Source organism: Indicator indicator, chromosome 12 (genome assembly GCF_027791375.1).
Source record: "Indicator indicator isolate 239-I01 chromosome 12, UM_Iind_1.1, whole genome shotgun sequence".
NCBI lineage: Eukaryota > Metazoa > Chordata > Aves > Piciformes > Indicatoridae > Indicator > Indicator indicator.
Window position 1 is genome coordinate 11,466,672 of NC_072021.1, and position 18,179 is coordinate 11,484,850.

At 34.2% G+C, this 18,179-nt stretch overlaps 1 protein-coding gene across 3 annotated transcripts in view; it reads left to right on the plus strand.

Moving 5' to 3' along the window:
* The window catches only part of CSMD3 (CUB and Sushi multiple domains 3), a 383,091-nt gene that overhangs the window by 228,200 nt on the left and 136,712 nt on the right, over nucleotides 1-18,179 (plus strand). For all 3 annotated transcript variants that reach the window (XM_054385441.1, XM_054385442.1, XM_054385443.1), the window contains 4 exons: nucleotides 7,120-7,236; nucleotides 12,661-12,876; nucleotides 13,499-13,687; nucleotides 17,515-17,684. In XM_054385441.1, the coding sequence (XP_054241416.1) occupies nucleotides 7,120-7,236; nucleotides 12,661-12,876; nucleotides 13,499-13,687; nucleotides 17,515-17,684 (692 nt within the window). The remainder of the gene's footprint in view (nucleotides 1-7,119; nucleotides 7,237-12,660; nucleotides 12,877-13,498; nucleotides 13,688-17,514; nucleotides 17,685-18,179) is intronic.

An 18,179-nucleotide genomic window follows, 5' to 3' on the forward strand; every position in this document is an offset into this window, starting at 1 on the left:
TGTTAAATAAGCTTGTGAAAAGTAAATGTGATGAGATATTTAATCATAGAGTATAAAACATTCTCTAAATTAGCAGATTTTTGAAACCATATATACCTGAACATATGTTACCATGGACTAACTGATTTCCGATTAACTCATGGCATGCAGGGTTAATGTATATCTGCTTGTAAAGCTCTGGCTACAAATATTTGTTGCTGGCTACAAATATTTGTGTTTGGATATCCATTTATCAACACAGGTGTAGTGACATACAAAACCTGAGGTGAGATTTATTTATACTTGACACAAAATCTGCATTTTCTCCCATTTCATGTTGGTCATTACGTTCCTAGCTTGTTAACAGATCTTGACACAATCACAGTATAAACTGACTAATGCCACATCATACCCAATGATTAAGCATATGACCAGATAAAAATTGTAATGAGTAACATGGCATACATTTGGAATTCTCCACTATGTCATTAAAAAGGCAAAAGACATCAAACAGTTTCAGTCATCTCTTGTTATCTGAATTGTTCATTGTGATCCATTTCCTCAGCTATTTTGATATCAATTATAACAAATATATATATATTTTACATAGTTTAATGGTTTTGAAGCTGTGTTGAGATATATTTCCTCTCAAAATATCTATTTTTCCTTTGACTTGTTACATGCTTGCCTGATGATACAAACGTTATTAGAAATAATACATCTACTTAATTCTAGAGTAGTAATTAACAAAAAAAAAAAAAAGGTATCTACTGAACTTCAGTGAGCAACATAATTCACACAATAATATATTTATCTATGTGCTCTTGTGGCCAAGAAGGCCGATGCCATTCTGGGGTGGATTAGAAGGGGTGTGACCAGTAGGTTGAGAAAGGTTCTCCTCTCCCTCTACTCTGCACTGGTGAGGCCACATCTGGAATATTGTGTCCAGTCCTGGGCCCCTCAGTTCAGGAAAGACAGGGAGCTGCTTGAAAGAGTCCAGCAAAGAGCCACGAGGATGATGAAGGGAGTGGAACATCTTCTGCATGAGGAGAGACTGAGGGGGCTGGGGCTCTTTAACTTGGAGGAGACTGAGAAGTGCCCTTGTCAATGTTTATAAATATGTAAAGGGTGAGTGCCAAGAGGATGGAGCCAGGCTCTGCTCGGTGGTGCCCAATGACAGGACAAGGGGCAATGGGTGGAAGTTGAGGCATAGAAAGTTTCATGTAAATATGAGGAAAAACTTTTCACTGTGAGGGTGACAGAGCACTGGAACAGGCTGTCCGGGGAGGTTGTGGAGTCTCCCTTTCTGGAGATATTCAAAACCTGCCTGGATGCTTTCCTGTGTAAGCTGGTGTAAGTGATCCTTCTCTGGCAGGGGGGTTGAACTAGATGAGCTTTTGAGGTCCCTTCCATTCCCTGAAATTGTGTGATTCTGTGAAAACAGTTCTTAGTGTTTCAGCAGACTTAAAAAAACTAAATTTGGACAAAAAAAGCTTGCTTTCTTTACAAAATTTCAGGGGCCTTTCTTGGCTTTCCACTTGTTCAGTTAGCCAATACTTTTGGGTTTGTATTTTAGTAGGATGAACAATGTCAGTATATGACGATACTCAAAATTTATGGTTGTAGAAAGGGCTGTGAATCAGCACTTTCCTGAAAACAACACTCTCTGTTTTAGCAAGCTCATTACTTAAAGGATTCTCCTTTTTAGTTAGGTGCTTGGAATGAGGAATTGCAGGGTTCCCACAGCTCACAGACAAGGGGACAATATTTTACTGAGCAAGCTATAAACGTGCAATCTGTTTTCTTATGGTGATAGGCACTAGATGGTAACCATGTAAAACAAACAGCATTAACACACTCCCTATGAATACTGTGCTCTGCTGTGAAATAAGCATACATATTGTGATAAATGTCTTCCTCAAGATGCTGAGCTAGCATGCATTTCATTAAGTAAATGAGATTTTTTTTTTTCCTCCAGAGCACGTTGCTAAATGGCAATTGTCCATTAAATAAATATGCTCTAGAGGCAGGATTAAGTACATTTATTCTAGTAAATTTAATCAATTCATGGTTGAACTAATTTTAATTTCATTGCTGACTTTCTTCTCTGGTGGAATGTTTTTTAAATAGGAGTCTAGAGCCTTTGCACCCCCAGGGAAAAAAAAAGCATTTGCTAAATGGGCTGTTCTTTACATAAACTGCAAGTATGGGTTTATCTTAATTGCACCACTAATAAACACATTGGTCACCGTTCCTGGTCATTCAATACTCTGACATTTTCTGAGGAGCAGAGTTCTTTCTTAATTGTTCTTTTTGATAATTGCATATCTTTTTGATATTTTTGGACTGGATGATCTTGGAGGTCTCTTCCAACCTGATGATTCTATGATTCTATGTAGACAGATCATGATAATTGTGCAGAGAGATCATGAATACAAGTGTTTGGGAAGAGAAGAGTGTAGAAAAGGAAAAAAAAAAAAAAAACAAAATACTGAGAAGCAGTTCTTCCTCAGAGTAGAAGACTGACTGTGTTGACTGAAATTCTCTTCTTTGAAGGAGTTTAATACTTTCATTACGTGTTTGACTTAAAACAGATAAACATCACCAAAAGCTCATCAGGGAAGATAGAATTCATTATTTACAGGAACATTTAGATAGTGCTGAGAGTGATGGTTTAAAAGTGAACAAACCATTTTCTTCCCTGAAGAATGGCCTGAGGGGGAGAGATTATGACAGGTTGTATAACTCATTCATATTTGAATTCTTGATATGCATGAAGAATTTCATATTTTCTTCACTTTTGATTTCTCAGCACATATATTCTCTGTGTATGTCTGTACACAAACATATGTGAGCATAGTCTTATATAGACAGAAGTATAGCAAAGCATTTCTGAAAAAAAGCAAAAACACCCACAACAATTTTAGAGCTCTCTGAAATTTGATCAGAGTCTAATTCTCCTCTGTAAAGATGAACATTTTAAGAAAGATATTTTCAGCGGCATCATAGAACAGTTGTAGTTGAAAGGAATGTCAGAATGTCATCTAGTTCAAACCTATTACCTAAAAATCAGGTCCAGTTTGGACGTTCGATCAGGTTGCTCAAGTCTGTATGCAACTGTTTTATCTCCAGGGAGGAAAATGTCATTTCTTCTCTGAGTAACTTGTGCTATTGTTTGGACACACAATAGATATTCTTAACGTCTACTGAGAACTTCCCATATTCCAGTTACATTCATTACCTCTCAACCTTCCACTATGTTGGAAAGCTACTCGAATTTATACAGTACTTGAACTGCTTTATGATTTTTAGGATAGCATCTCTGCTTTGTTAGAAGAAATATACAACCATAAAACTAAAGCTTCTTCAAAGAATGAGCTTTATCAATGTATCATTCTCCTTTGAAGAAATTAATCAGTCTGTAGATGGGTAGGAAGATACAGTTAAGCATGATTTAGAGTTGTTACATATGACCAATTTCTGGTTAGCTGTCTTAGCAAAATAGTTTTTTAATTTCTTTTCAAAAGAGGTGGCACTGATCAAGGCCTAGACTTTTGACATTTTTATTTTACTTCTTTGGTTAACAGGTTTTTTTTAATCCACAAAGGCCAGACAAAAGCAATTTATGTTACTGTGTACCTTTATTAGCTTTGAAATAGTTCACCTGAAGATGTGATTTGGTTTATATACCGTAAACATACAAACAGACATACAGTAAACAACAATCATCTACAATCATTCTTTTCAAGTGAGAATGTTCTCCAAGCTTTTGGAAAATTGTCAAACTTAAGAGAGATAAAAACAGATTATTTTGAGCTTTGCTTAGAAGATAATACTTGTATTACGTTTACACCATTCCTATCTAACTTTACCATATGATTTACTGTGCACTTATCTGTCTGGACAGCCTTGAATTTTTTGACTGTAATCTCTCAGTTCTTAACAAATAAGGCAAAATTTTACTTTATCATGTCCTTTCTATATGAATACTTTGATAAAGTTTTGCTTTTAAGCTTTGAATATATGTTAGAAAGCATGTTCTACCCAGTATATGAAGTATTATATTCATTCCAATAAAATGACAGGAAAATGAATGTAAAAGTTAGATACCTAATTAGGAGTATGAAGTGCTTTTTATTTCCTTCATTATAACATGAAATTGAATGTTAATACATAATAATTCATATTCGTGATTTGAATGAAAAATAAATATTGTCATTCCATTTGAATTAATTTACTTAAGAAAATTAATACAAGGCAAGTAAAATGTTCAAGCAAGAGGGAAAGCATTCAGTGTTTATATTGAAAACACCTAGATGTCCAAATGAATTGCCAAATATGACTTGTGTCATGTCATGAAGAATATGTCCAGGAAATACAGCAGAAATGTTATCTCTAAGCTAAAGCAAATGTGTTTATAAAAATACAACAGTTAAAATCCTGATGTAAATATTCACCATGGTAGATGCCAGAGCTGGAAATAGGTAACATGTCTCTTTAAATTTTAAATAAGAAGGTAAAAATACAAGTTTATGTTATGAGTAATCTACACTACACTAGTTTCTATTAATTTAGTTATTTGTGTATTATACCTCAAGTCCAAGTGATTATAATAATGTGATGCCTATATTGTTATTTGCTTATTACTACTTGACTATATCCCATTTTAAGACATATTACATCTACTGTAATTAGGGAAGAGAGATGCAGAAATTTCTTATTCTATGAAGCATAAATTCTGATTCATTGTTTCAGTAGTTGTTAACTTTATTTATAGTTCCCTTTTATTATCAAATTACACAGCAACTACAAGTCACCTTTTCTTACTTGGAAGTTAGAGTTAATTGAGCAAATGAATGTAGTTTAGCCTCTGTGTGCTTCTGCACATAAATTGTATTTAGATTTAATTATACACAAGCACATCTGTGTATTAATAGATTTACCTTCTTTTCACTCCATGGTTCTTTCTGAACTTGGATATGTTATTAGTGCTTGACAACATTTGTGAAACTGTCCTGGTTTTGCTGGGGCAGAATCACAGGCCAGCCATGGGCTGCAGGACATTTGCAGTTCTGAGTCAGCCAGAGCAAATGACTTGAGTTGGTTCTCAGGTATATCCCATGCCCATCACACTCAGTATAAAGGAGGAAGTTTGCTGAGAGAGGAAAATGGAAAAATGTGTGAAGTTTCTATTTGACTGGGTTTATTTTCATGTGTTTCTGTTTTCTTTTGCACTGTGTAAAAATGTTATATACTAGTAGTGATATTATATGCTTGGGCTGTTTGCCATCTTATCAGTACCAGTGCACATTTTATATTTCAGATCTGTCAACTTGGCTCTGTTTTGTAAAATGATGGTCCCTTGCTGCCTTTTTTTTTTTTTTTTTTTTTTTTTTGCCATCTGTTAGCCTTCACAGAGCTACACCAAGTGCCTGATGGCACGCCATAGATGTTTTGTCACCATTTGCATTCCTGAAAAGTTTTCCAAATACCCATTCTAAAATGCATTATTTATCTGGGTTGTTTCCTATGATAAAAAGACCTGCTGCATCTTCTTTGCAGTAAAATTGATCTAAGGTATGGACAAAGTAGCTAGTTACCATAGCTGAAATAACATGTTATGACCCTAGTTCTGTTTTACTAATGTCTACATATAGCAAGATAGCTGATAAGTGAACATTGCTTACCTTCATTATCTCTTCATCAGAGAAGTGAGGAAGAAATTTAGTATGCTGCGAGATTATTGCTCTGTGGCAATGGTTATGAAATTGGGCAAGCATGGTCCTAGAATGTCTTGTCTCAACCTGATACCAAGTCTGCAAATTTCCACTTACAACTAGAACAAAAAGTCTGTAAAGTTGGTGAAAGAAATAGGACACACAAAGAAATCATTAGGTTACCCAGACATATCTACATTTAAAGCAGAAATGCAGTTAGTTCAAACAAACAAATTTATCTGAGCAAAATAAAGTGATCTTAATTGTAGGATATAGGATGAATTTCTATTTCTGATTTATAAGAAAACTGTAATTAAATCTACATTTCTCTTTATTTGGTGCCCTAAAGATAGTGATGGCAAGCAATGCAGTAACATCACTATGAAAAATTTTTTATGTTTATGAAAATATTCCACAGTGCTGCTGAAATGTCTGAAAATGCATATATTTCTTTGAGACAAATGTTTGCTTAGGTACAGGGTAAGACAGAAGGTACACTCTAGATATTCTCTCAATTTGCTGTATGGCTTGTCCTGCTGTGACTTTTCGAATATGATGGACAGTAGCTTGGCAACTTCATCAGCCATTTCCCTCAGGACCTGTGGGTGGATATGGTTGGGTCCCATGGACTTGTGCACCTTCAGATTGTTTAGATAGTCTCAAACTTGCTCTTTGCTTACAGTGGGCACCTCTTCATTTCCCACTCCCCATCTGTGTTCCCTGGAGCTTGGAGGATGCAGCTAGAGCCCTTGCTGGAGAACACTGAGGCAAAGTATTCACTGAGCACCTCGGCCTTCTCCATGTCCATACCAACAGCATTAGTTTCTGCTAAAGAGAAAACCTTGTTGTTAAAAATGGATTTGCTGAACACTGGCTTAGGATAAACTGTGAGCTCGAACTACTGCTGGTATCAACAAAAGTTCTGAAAGGACACTGATTGAGAGCTTGACTGCTTAAGGCTGAAAAGGGAGAGTTTGCCCTAATTACTTTGGGAAAGCTTCTCATATGAAGAACTGCAATTAACTTATCTAAAGCAGTCTATTTGATTTGAATCTGGTGGCAGTAACAGTTTACTGTGTTGTTTTTGAACCCTGGAACACATCTAAAATTTTTGGTAATGCAGGTAACTAGAAAAGAAAATGTAAAATAAAAAGAATTGATGTTTTAAATCTTGAAACAAAAGGGGGGGGGGAAGTAGAAATTAGGATTTGCTTTATAATTTATGCCCTTCTGAGATAACTTGTATTCAGAGAACTATGATGCAATAACTCTACCTGGTACTGAGTTTTAATCCAGATAATTCTAAGGTATGAGAGCCTCTTCATTACTAAACATTGCTCAATTTAGTATTTCAAAAGCTTATAAAATTTTCTTGTTTTCTCTTATCTTTAAGTTTCATATTAATTTTCTGTATTATTTCTAGCCTTATGTGGTGGAGATGTTAGAGGACCCAGTGGAACAATTTTGTCACCTGGTTATCCTGATCTGTATCCAAATTCACTCAATTGTACATGGACTGTGGATGTTACCCACGGAAAAGGTAAAAAATATTTTTTTTCCTCCTCTAAGTGAATAAATGTTTAAATCCAGTGTTCCGGATCTGAGTTAGCAGCAATAAACAAGGAATTGGATTGCTGATTTTGGGGTTGTCTTTGTTGTAGTAATTCCTAGAATTCCAGAAGTGCATCAGACCCTAAAGCCTTCCACAGAACAGAAAATCCTTAGATGTTCATAGTCCAAGTAATAGACAGTTGGATGCATGCACATTAATTCATACATGTGAAAGAGGATGAATGCTTTTTCTGTACTGAGGAAATTACTTATATTAGGGAGAAGTTAGCTTGAAGCAATATTTAGACTTTGTATCAAGAAGAAGAATCTGAAGCGAAAACTTCATTGAAGATGTTCAAATTATGGCATAAAAAAGGAATGAAGCTAATGAGTTGTTTAAAAGATTATTGTTTTAAATGTGGGAGTGATTGCATAGCTGTCTTGTACTATAAGTCAAAGAGCTGGAGAAGCATAAGAATTAAATGTTAAGGGAATGAGAGAAGTCGAGACAGGTGTCAGAAATGGAATATAAATAGAATAAGATACGAATAAAAAAAATTGCATCTGTAACACTGGAAATACAGAAAGGGAATGAAAGGGAGAAGGCAGGCAAGTTCAATTGTGAATTTCGTCAATTGTCTCTGTGAAGGTATGAAAAATGTGGCAAAGTATACTGATGATGTATTTCTCTAAGAGTTGTTGATAACATGAAAAGGACTTGCCTCACAAAGAATTGTGCTGATCTGTGATTCCTTTGCTCTGTTTTGTACAAATAATGTACAAATAGTTCTCATAGAAGTTAAATCACTCTGACTGCATGTCCCATTTAAAAAGTACTGAAGTGGCAAAGCACACCTCTAAAAATTATTTCCCCAGCTATTCCACAGTCACTTTTTAACACCAAATGGTGACTTTGTATCAATATAATCTGCCTTTAAGTATCCCAAGTGAAAATGTATTCTGAAGTCACTGAGCCTGCATCAGATGACTGCATTTGCTCTTGATACCTCATATAATGACATATAGCTTTTAGGGTTACAGGAATGTAAGGTAGTATTGATTTCTTGCAAAGGAGAAAGGATATGGGAAGAATATAACTGTTCTTCTGAATAAGCAGGAGAGATTGATAGAAAGTGCAAGAACTCTCAGCCCTGTCCTCATTTACTTTGCACCATATATGAAAAGCCGTTGGAGAATCAGGCCAAGTTTTATAATGTGGGCACTGAAATGCCAGAGATGAATAAGAGTTTAGCTTCATGGAGTGATTTATGACTGAATTATATACATTCTACAGTAAATATGAGCCCAGATTAAGTGATTTTTTTTTAATCATTTGTAATAGGCATTTTATGAACACTTTCTTTTTTCCCTTTTTCTTAAATTAAAAATGGGATTATGGAGGAAAGTACTTAAGGAAAAATTTTGTGTGAATATTAAGTAGATAGTAGATATTTTTTTTTTTTTTGGTGACATCTTTTTTTTGTTGTTTGATTTTATTTTGTTTTGGTTTGGTTTGGTTTGGTTTTTTCTTGAACCATCAGCTAGAGAAGTACTTATAAATTGGAATAAATAAAAGCTGAAATTCTCAACGTGAATACATTTCATGTGAGTTTGTTGAAAAAAAAAAAAAAAAACACCCACCATATATAATGAGAGTCCTGGGAAAAAAATATACAGAAATATACAGAAAAAGAGAGAGTATAAATGTGTCTTTATAAGCACATATGCACTGATAGATATGCATACACTAATCAATACAAGCACATTCATGTTTGTGTCGCATTTCGTATGGTCTTGTGGAAATGGTATTAAGGGGAAAACAAAGCATTACATGTGAGTCCTATGCCATAGTTTGACTTGGGCTCTGATTTATGCTGTTCAAAGACATCCTGGAAGCAACTGAAGAGTGAAGATTTGCTGTAAGAAATAGAAAATATTGTCTGAACTTCTCATGTTTTATTATTTTTGGAAAAGAGCTATCAAAACTTTAAACTCTTCCTGTACTACTGCATGAAGAAGATAGCCTTCATTTTATGACAATAAGTCACAGGCTTGCTTGATTGAACTTGATTTCTAATTGTGAAGTTCTATTTCTGAATAATCCATTCACCATTTCTGTATTTAATGGACAAATGCATTTCTTCAGGATATAAATCACCTCAGGCTGGAAAGGTATCTAAAGGAGATGGAATGAACCATCCTCTGAAGGTGCCCATTTATCTCTATCATCTAATGTCCAAGGGGATTATATGGTCCCCAGGTGACTTGTCTATGGGCAGTCCAAATGACTACATTTTAGATGGCTACCATCTGGGGAAAATTAATCCCATGCACATAAATGTCTTGTTTTTAAAGTGGAGGAGAAAAATTTTGTTCTTGAAATCTTCTTTGGAGTCTCCAAGAGATGGTTTCTACGGGCTATTAACTAGCACTATGTCTTTTAAAAAACAGTTTTCTTTAAGCTTTTTTTCAGATAAAGTTTGATAGTTCAGTGTGTGGCTAACAAGAAAACAATTTGTAGCTCCAGAATTCTGTGAGGTAATTTGGTAAAATCGGTAATCTGGAAAAAATGATTGAAACATTCCCTTGAGTTAAACCTTGAGTTTGGTGTTTGAAAAATATTCAGTGAAGCTGAGCTTTGATTTTGCAGAAATCACATTGTTTTGGGTCACTACCACAAATTTCTTCGGCATTTCTGATTTTGGTGTTGCAGTATATGTGTGTGCATAAAAATGGCAAAAATTAATTTGGAGTGCAGTAAATGCAACAACCATAGCATGAATGTCAGCCTCATTCTGCTTATATCACATTTTTCTGTTAAGAGCTTTCTTTTTCTTGTCAGATCAACACTGTCTTCTATGTAAAACTATGATAAAAAAATGAAACCGTTGAAGAGTTTATCAATCCCAAAACTGAATTGATATTCATTAGCTCAAGCATATAACCTGACCTTGATACCAAAATTCAGTGTGCAATTTTTACTACTTTATTGTCACATAACGTAGAAAAATAAATAGGCATGGCAAAGCAGATGAATAGATTTTCTTATATGTTTAAAAAATGCAGAATAGATTTCCCGGATTAACTAGTTTTACTCATAAAACAATTCCATCCTGTAATTTTTCTATCAGTGCTACTAAGTATGTGTATAACTGGCTTCATAAACTACAGCAAGCTGGGGATGGAGGGTGGAGCTACAAGAAGAGAAGGAGGTACCTGTTTGAAAAGACTGAATAGTTCTATGGTTTCTTTAAAAGGAAGCACAATCTAGAGTTGTCTAAGATGCAAAGGATTTCTCTTGTTGCTCCCATTTTGTTGCTTCCAGCTAACAGAATGAGCATATAGGGCTGGTCTCACAGACTAACATGGACAAAGACATGTTTCCACAGGTACCCAAGCCCCAACAGCACTGAAACACACAAGCAACAACAGACAGCCAAATCATTTTTCTGTAGCTGGGCTGATGGGAGCAGGAGTTTGCTAGGAGTAACACAGACTTGCACATGCAGATGCTTCTACAGCTTTTGAAGTTCTGGCCCAGGGGCTGACCCCCTGATCCCACTCCCTCCAGATGCTGCCTTTGTGTGACCAGTGGCCCTTTTTCCAGTTGTTGGCCCCTGACCTCATCCTGTTTATCAGGTATTCCATAATAAATTTCAGTAGTGGTCACACATGTTCTCACACTCTGGGTAGAGGACACACACTAATGCTAAACAGTTAGAAACAGAGTTTTAAAAAGATTAAAGATGCTCCAGTGGTTAGGTGCATGGATCAGTAAGAGAAGCTTAACATTTTTCATCTTCCTGCAGTTTTTTTCTCCCTTATCCACTGTGATCTCTCCCCTTACCTGTCTTTGACTCTAAACATCCCTCACAAACTTCTGAAGTCTCCAAACACTATTTAAAAATCTCATATTAAATTTTGCATAAGCTCACAAATCCCCTTAAATGCTCCACTGTAGATTTCTAATTTCCATGAGACCTAAAATAATCATCTTTCCCCCATTCTAATCAGTTGCTAAATTCTGGTTGAACTGCTACAAGATTACACTGATACATATTCAATGGCCCATCAGTCAGAAACATAAGAGTTCTGGTATTAGTGCCTCCACTAAATCCTGCTCATTAAAGCTTATATGTATATAATTTATTACTTGCCTTGTTTATTGGTTTTGCTTTCTATACTGAAAGGTCCTTGACTAGGCAACGTTATAAACTGTCATGACACTACAGATACCCTTGCAACACCTTCTAAAGCTGCGTGTGAACTCTAGAAAAGATAATCCCCAGCACCTAAAGGGGCACATGATTCCTATGTTTAGACAGCTGGATGAAGCACAGTAGCTTCAGTGTTGGATTTTGATGCCCTGTTTGTGATATTCTTGTGGGGAGGCAGAGGAACTAGGGAGGGGAAGTATTTGTTTGCATTTTTATTAAATCATGTTTACTATTGACACTCTCTTGTCTGTGGCAGTAAAATCATTAATCTTCATATACTATGTCAATCTTCGATCACACAAATGCATCTGTCTAAGCATTACATCATTGGCTTTATTTTACACACTCTGAATCATTGGTTTATAACAGATGATAACCCTGAAAATGTTATTACACTAACAGTCTCAATAATCCCATAAATTAGCTAATGCCTTCTCCTGCTTCTTTTTGTTGACTTTTCTGTTCATTCTACCCAAACATCATGGTCTAACTCTCAGTTACAGAAATGCAGAAAAAAGTCATTTAATTGCCAGTCTTGACCTTTAAGTCTTTTTATTGTTATTGTATTCCAGAACATATCTCCTTTTCTAAATGTCTCATAGTTTGCAAAAAGCTGTTGACATATGCCACATGTCATTGAGAGGAAGTACTGTTGTTACTCTATGTGTCATTAAAATATGTCATATATTTTTATAACCTGTCCTTTCCCTGTTGCTATACAAAGATACTGGTAACTGTAAGAAATAATCACAGGACCACAGGATGTTAGGGGTTGGAAGAGACCTCTGAAGATCATTGAGTCCAACCCCCCTGCCAGAGCAGGACCATAGAATCTAGCACAGGTCACACAGGAATGTTTACCTTTCCCATTCTGCCATAAATGGTTTTTAATTTTCTACATATGCAGTCCATCATTGTATTTTGCATAAAATTGGTAGCATATGCTTTTCAATTCCATAAATCAGTCATCCACGTTTTGCAGCCAAAGGCAGAAGTGAAAGGTACTGTCAAACCAAAAAGACCTGCTGAAAAGATATTTTAATACTAAAAATCAGGATTACTTTTTTTTTTTTTTAATAGATTATCTTCATTTCCTGAACCATGATTTATACTGAAATGCATTAATTTAATACTTGGCTTAATTAAACTGATGTTAATGGTGTGATATGTAAATCTAATTCTACTTTTTCTAACAGGAGTGCAGTTCACCTTCTACACATTTCATTTGGAGGATCATCATGACTACTTACTGATAACAGAGAATGGGAGTTTCACACAGCCATTAGCACGTCTTACAGGCTCAGAGCTTCCTTCACCAATCAATGCTGGCCTTTATGGAAATTTCAGGGCTCAGTTGCGCTTTATTTCAGATTTTTCAATATCATATGAAGGATTTAATATTTCTTTCTCTGGTAAGGAAATACCTGTAATACCTGACTCCTAAAAAACAAAAATAAGATTTTTTTTCCCAACATTTTGTATAAAGAGGAAAAAAATAATTAAATTGAAGTGATTTTGATGAATGTGTGTACTGAATCACAAAATTACATAAGTTGTTTCCTAACCACAATAACTTCAAGGCAAGCAAACCTCCATGCCTCTGTAGAGGCATTTCTGCTACGTGATAAATAATATGGCAGTAAATTGTAAAACAGTTATCAAGGGGGAGGAAATAGAACTAATCTAATTTTAGTTAGTGAAATCGCAGTCCAGGTGTCAATTATTTAGGCTTTTATGCTGTGCCATTGTTTTATGTACCTGGAGCATGGAACATTTATGCCTCTTACAAGAGTGATAAGGCATGTTATATTATGCATCTTTAAAATGTTGTGAATGTATTCCTTACTCTTACTTTTTAATGTAGTATAATTGCCACTTTAAGATTCACAAATTCATTTTGTTTTTAAATCTGACATCTGCATTGTTGGTCAAGTGGAGATTTACAGAAATTACTAGACTGTGAGATTAGAAATATGACTGATAGCAAAAATGATCTTTTCACTCATTCAAGGTGACTTGCTCTCTTCTTCCCAGAGTATAATCTTGAACCTTGTGAAGATCCTGGGATCCCACAATTTGGTAGCAGAGTAGGATTTAATTTTGGAGTGGGAGACATTCTGACATTCTCCTGTTCATCTGGATACCGTTTAGAAGGAGCTTCAGAAATTATTTGTCTTGGTGGTGGCCGACGAGTATGGAGTGCACCTCTGCCAAGGTGTGTGGGTACGTGGTCAGCTGCTTTCATTTGCTTGTATGTGTAGTCATTGTCCATGGATTTGCAGATTTACAGCATGGAAAAGCATGGTAATTCACCTTATACTTGTTAGTGTACTCACATTCTCCATATCTCTTTAGCCATTTTATTCAATCTTTTAAAAATATATTTAGTATTGGAACTATCAGTGGACTTTGTAGCTTACATCTGAAGACATTGCAGCTTGAGGGCACAATATTGACTCTTCTTATTTTGATTAATATGTTAGGAAGACTGTGTATAAATTTAAATCAGCATTTATCAGTTCAAATGCCTAATAACTCTTTTTTTTTTTTCAATATAAGCTTCCAATGGATACTAGTATTACTAAATTTTGTAAATGTAGTTAGAGCACTTAAACTAGACCTATTTCATAAAACTCAGTCCTTAGATAGAAGTCAACCTTAGTACAGTCAACCTGTGCTTCCTATGTAAGTTAAAGAACCATATCCTCAGAATATCTTAAATATTGTTGTCCAATTTTTTTAGAATGATAGCTAACAGACAGGAAAAATTTTCTGGTGGTTCCTAACACTCTCCACTCACTGTAGAGGTACCTTTGACCAGAAACTGAACTTTTAATGGCTAATCTTGTCTCAGCTGAATTCTTCCTAAATATCTTGATTTTCTGTTCTTTTGTAGCTATTAAAACAACAAAAATTCTCTGAAAAATTGAAATCTTACTTAACTGCCTGCATATTTTTTTTAATTTATTCAAGAATAAATATGGCATATGGAAAAGTTTATGGATGAAAATACCTGCATTTGAAATGTTTCACGTTTTTTTATATGGAGTTGCATATTAAACCACAAATTTCATTCATAATTTGAATGTATAATAGCTCTTGATTGATTATATGCCTCCTCTTACATACTGTTAGTTGCTTTATCATGATTTTAATTTCCAAACTGTTCCTATGCTTCTCTTGGTATAATGAATGTTCTGAATGTCACATATGCAGAAGGAACATTATGGTTTAGAAGCTGAGTTAGTGTAATGCATGAATAAAAAATATTTTTGTTTTGTGGTTGATGAATTTTTAACCATAAGAATAATAACGAATGCATGCAGTTGTGAAGAGAGGTTAAATTTTAGTAATAAATTTCTGCAAGCAGTAGTACACTGAAAATGAATTAGAAAATTACCAGTAAAGAAGGACTTGTGGAGAAACATAAATGAAAAAAAATACTGCTATTTAGTTTTCATGTTACAGAAAATCATGTTTGTGTGTCTGATCTTTTGGAACATTACGATAGGCAATATAAAATAAAAGTTAAAAAGCATTATCCTTACTGATTGAAGAAGACAACGTTCCTTCCATTTTCTCCATCAGCATAGGTTCACTGTACTTAAGTCTTTCAGGTTAGCCAAACCTCTTGGAAAACCTCTGGTGAGCTTATAAATCCAGAAAGAGTGATTTACTTCAATCTTTGTGTTACATCCTTGTACTTTATATAAGGCTGAATTAAAGTGGAAACATACTGGGATGTTGATTTTTTTTTTTCTTACCAGCAGTGTGTATGGCAGATTCGAAGTTTCAGATGAAATAAGTGGATTTATTATTTAAAACCTTTGCATTAAACCAACCTGAGTTTCATTTCTATTGTGTAAGGAATGTTATTACAATGAAACATTAAGACTGCAGAAATGTTTGTAATTTCTGGTAACAGCTCTAAGTATGTTAACTGCTATCTAACTGCTGTAAGTATTTTAAAGGATCATCACAGGCATTCAGTTCCTTTGTGATTTTTCTCTTAATCAGAAAATAGTGGTTTGTCCCTTATTTTCTCTCTTCTATATTTTCCTCTGCACATTTTCCCTAAATTTTACCCTAGTTTGTCTCTTGAGTCTCCTTTTTTTTTCCTCTCACTTGCTGGAACAAGTTTGGGCTGGAAGAGACCTACGATGGGCAGGGAAAACTTCCATGAGAACAGGATGCTCAATTCCCTGACCTTGAACACTTCCAATAACAAGGCATCCACAATGTAGCATGGTTCTCAAACATTACTTAAAATTGTTCTAACAGTTGGCTCACTGTTGGGACAGATTTAAAAATTTGCTTTGAATTACAGCTTGAACGAAATCAGAGTTGTTGGACCAAATTAATACCATAATTACTTTGTGCCTTTTGACTTTCCTTTTTCTCTGGATTCGGAAAGGATTGCCCCACAAACTTGAAATTAGAATTATCTTACTCCTATGTGTTGTAGTTCAAACTGACCTGTGCAGCTTCAGACTGCAAATAACTATTTATTTTGGAATGAAATAAAAGGATAAACATGATCATGTGGACTACAAGGTCTTCCACTTCTGTCTAGATTGTGTATCCAACTGTTCTGAGAAAAGTGATGATCTCTAAATTATTTGGGTATTTGTTCAGTACTGATGCTGAGTTAAATATAATCATCAAACATTTTGTCTGCTTTTAATTGTATCTGATTGGCTTTCTGACCAATGTTTGTTTTAGCTACATACAGAGAGAATAACTAACCATTTTTTTGTCATATAATGTATAAACTTCATATTCAAAGTGTATATTTCATGATTCTGTCTGGTGTAGGAATTGTAATAATGTTAATAATCAATGACAGCTCTTAAGTACCATAGGTTATTTAAATATCTTTTCAAGCCATTAAATGCACTATATAGCTCTGCACAATACAATTTCTTATTCTGTGAAATAAACTAATTAATTTCTCAGGCTAAAGTAACTAAGGTACATTCTTGTGAGACCAAGTAAAATATATGGCAAGAATATTGAAGTGATCCTGAAAACAAACATAAACCCAGAAAACCTAGTGTTACACTTAGTATAAATCTGTTAAAAACAGAGTAAATGCTCTTTTCTTTGCACCATAGTGCAAGACTATAATATCAAGACTAAATAAAAATGCAGGGAAAGAATTGTAACAGTTTTTCAGTGTTAATTTAAAATACCTGGTAAAATGTCTGGTAAAACACCATGCTGAAAATGTCTCAATGAAAATTATGTAAGAAGTCCAAAATATGATAGTAAATGAGAGTTAGTTATTAATAGCTAATGTAGAATTGCCACAAGCTTTTATGTTTTTGGAATATTTTTGTAATTAAACTTAATTATCAAAGTCCTCAATTATAAGGCTTCTTTTTAGGAATAATAACAGTATTACTTGGAAATACTTTCTTATTTGTTAGTTTTAACTCTTAATCTTACATCCATTTCATTCCTTTTTTTTTTTTTTTTGTTGTTTTTCCTTTTTTTTTTTCCTTTTTTATTTTCCTCTTGGAAATTTTTTCTGATATTTAGGGAATTATATTTTCTATCCTTTAGATGTTAGTTATAGCGTAGTTCTTATCAAATTCACCATGTTATTTTAGTGAAATAATATTAGAGAAAAATTATCTTTTTTCACTAATCTGTATTAAAATGTGTGCATTTGCATGTATATATAAATACATAAACATATAAACTCTCTGAAAGTCTTCACGGATTTCTGCACTGTAAAAACAAAAACATGTTTCCTTCAAAGCAAAGTTCAAGAAGGATCCTTTAAAGCATTATAATTATGGAATGTACCATTATTATGATTATAACTCTTCATATCATATAACATACTTTTATCAAACTATTGCAATTTAGAAATATTCTTGTAGCCTTCATTCACTCTCATGAACATATATTTAGAAATAAATTTTAGATATCAATAAATGTTAATAGTGTTGAACTAGGTTGCATTAACATTCCCATTATTACCATTACTAAACATATTTATGTTTTCTATTAAAATATGCCTTAACATTTTCTTTTAATTGCAGCTGAATGTGGAGCATCCACAACAAATAATGAAGGCATCTTACTGTCCCCCAATTATCCTCTTAACTATGAAAACAATCATGAATGCATTTATAGCATTCAGGTACAAGCAGGGAAAGGAATCAATATTTCTGCCAGAACATTTCACTTAGCCCAAGGAGATGTTCTTAAGGTATGTAAGCACGTAAAATTTATTTGTTATTTCTAAATCTGAAGTTTCTCATGTTAAAGTTTATATTAACCATCTCCTAGAATATATGTATCTAAATCAGTTCCATTCTAATATGTTAGGAATAAGGCAACTTGAGAAGTTTCCATATTCTTAAAACGTGTATTTCTTACCAAATATAAACCAAATGTTGCCTTAATTTGTGTTTATATTCTGCTCTTGAATGTTGATCTGTTACATCTTTTGTAAATTTTGTTTTCTTCCTCAGTATCTTCATGACTTGATCTGTCATAATAAACATTACATCCAGAAGCTTAATTTAATACACTATGTACATATTTTGAGCATGAGATTTGTCCTATTAATAATTCTACTCTTGTGTGGTGTGAAACATCTGCAAAATGATAATCATATCAGCTACACATGGTATGAACAGTTTGTATTGAAATCAGCCAAATATAGAATGTATTCATTTATGTAAAAGAATTTCTAATTTAG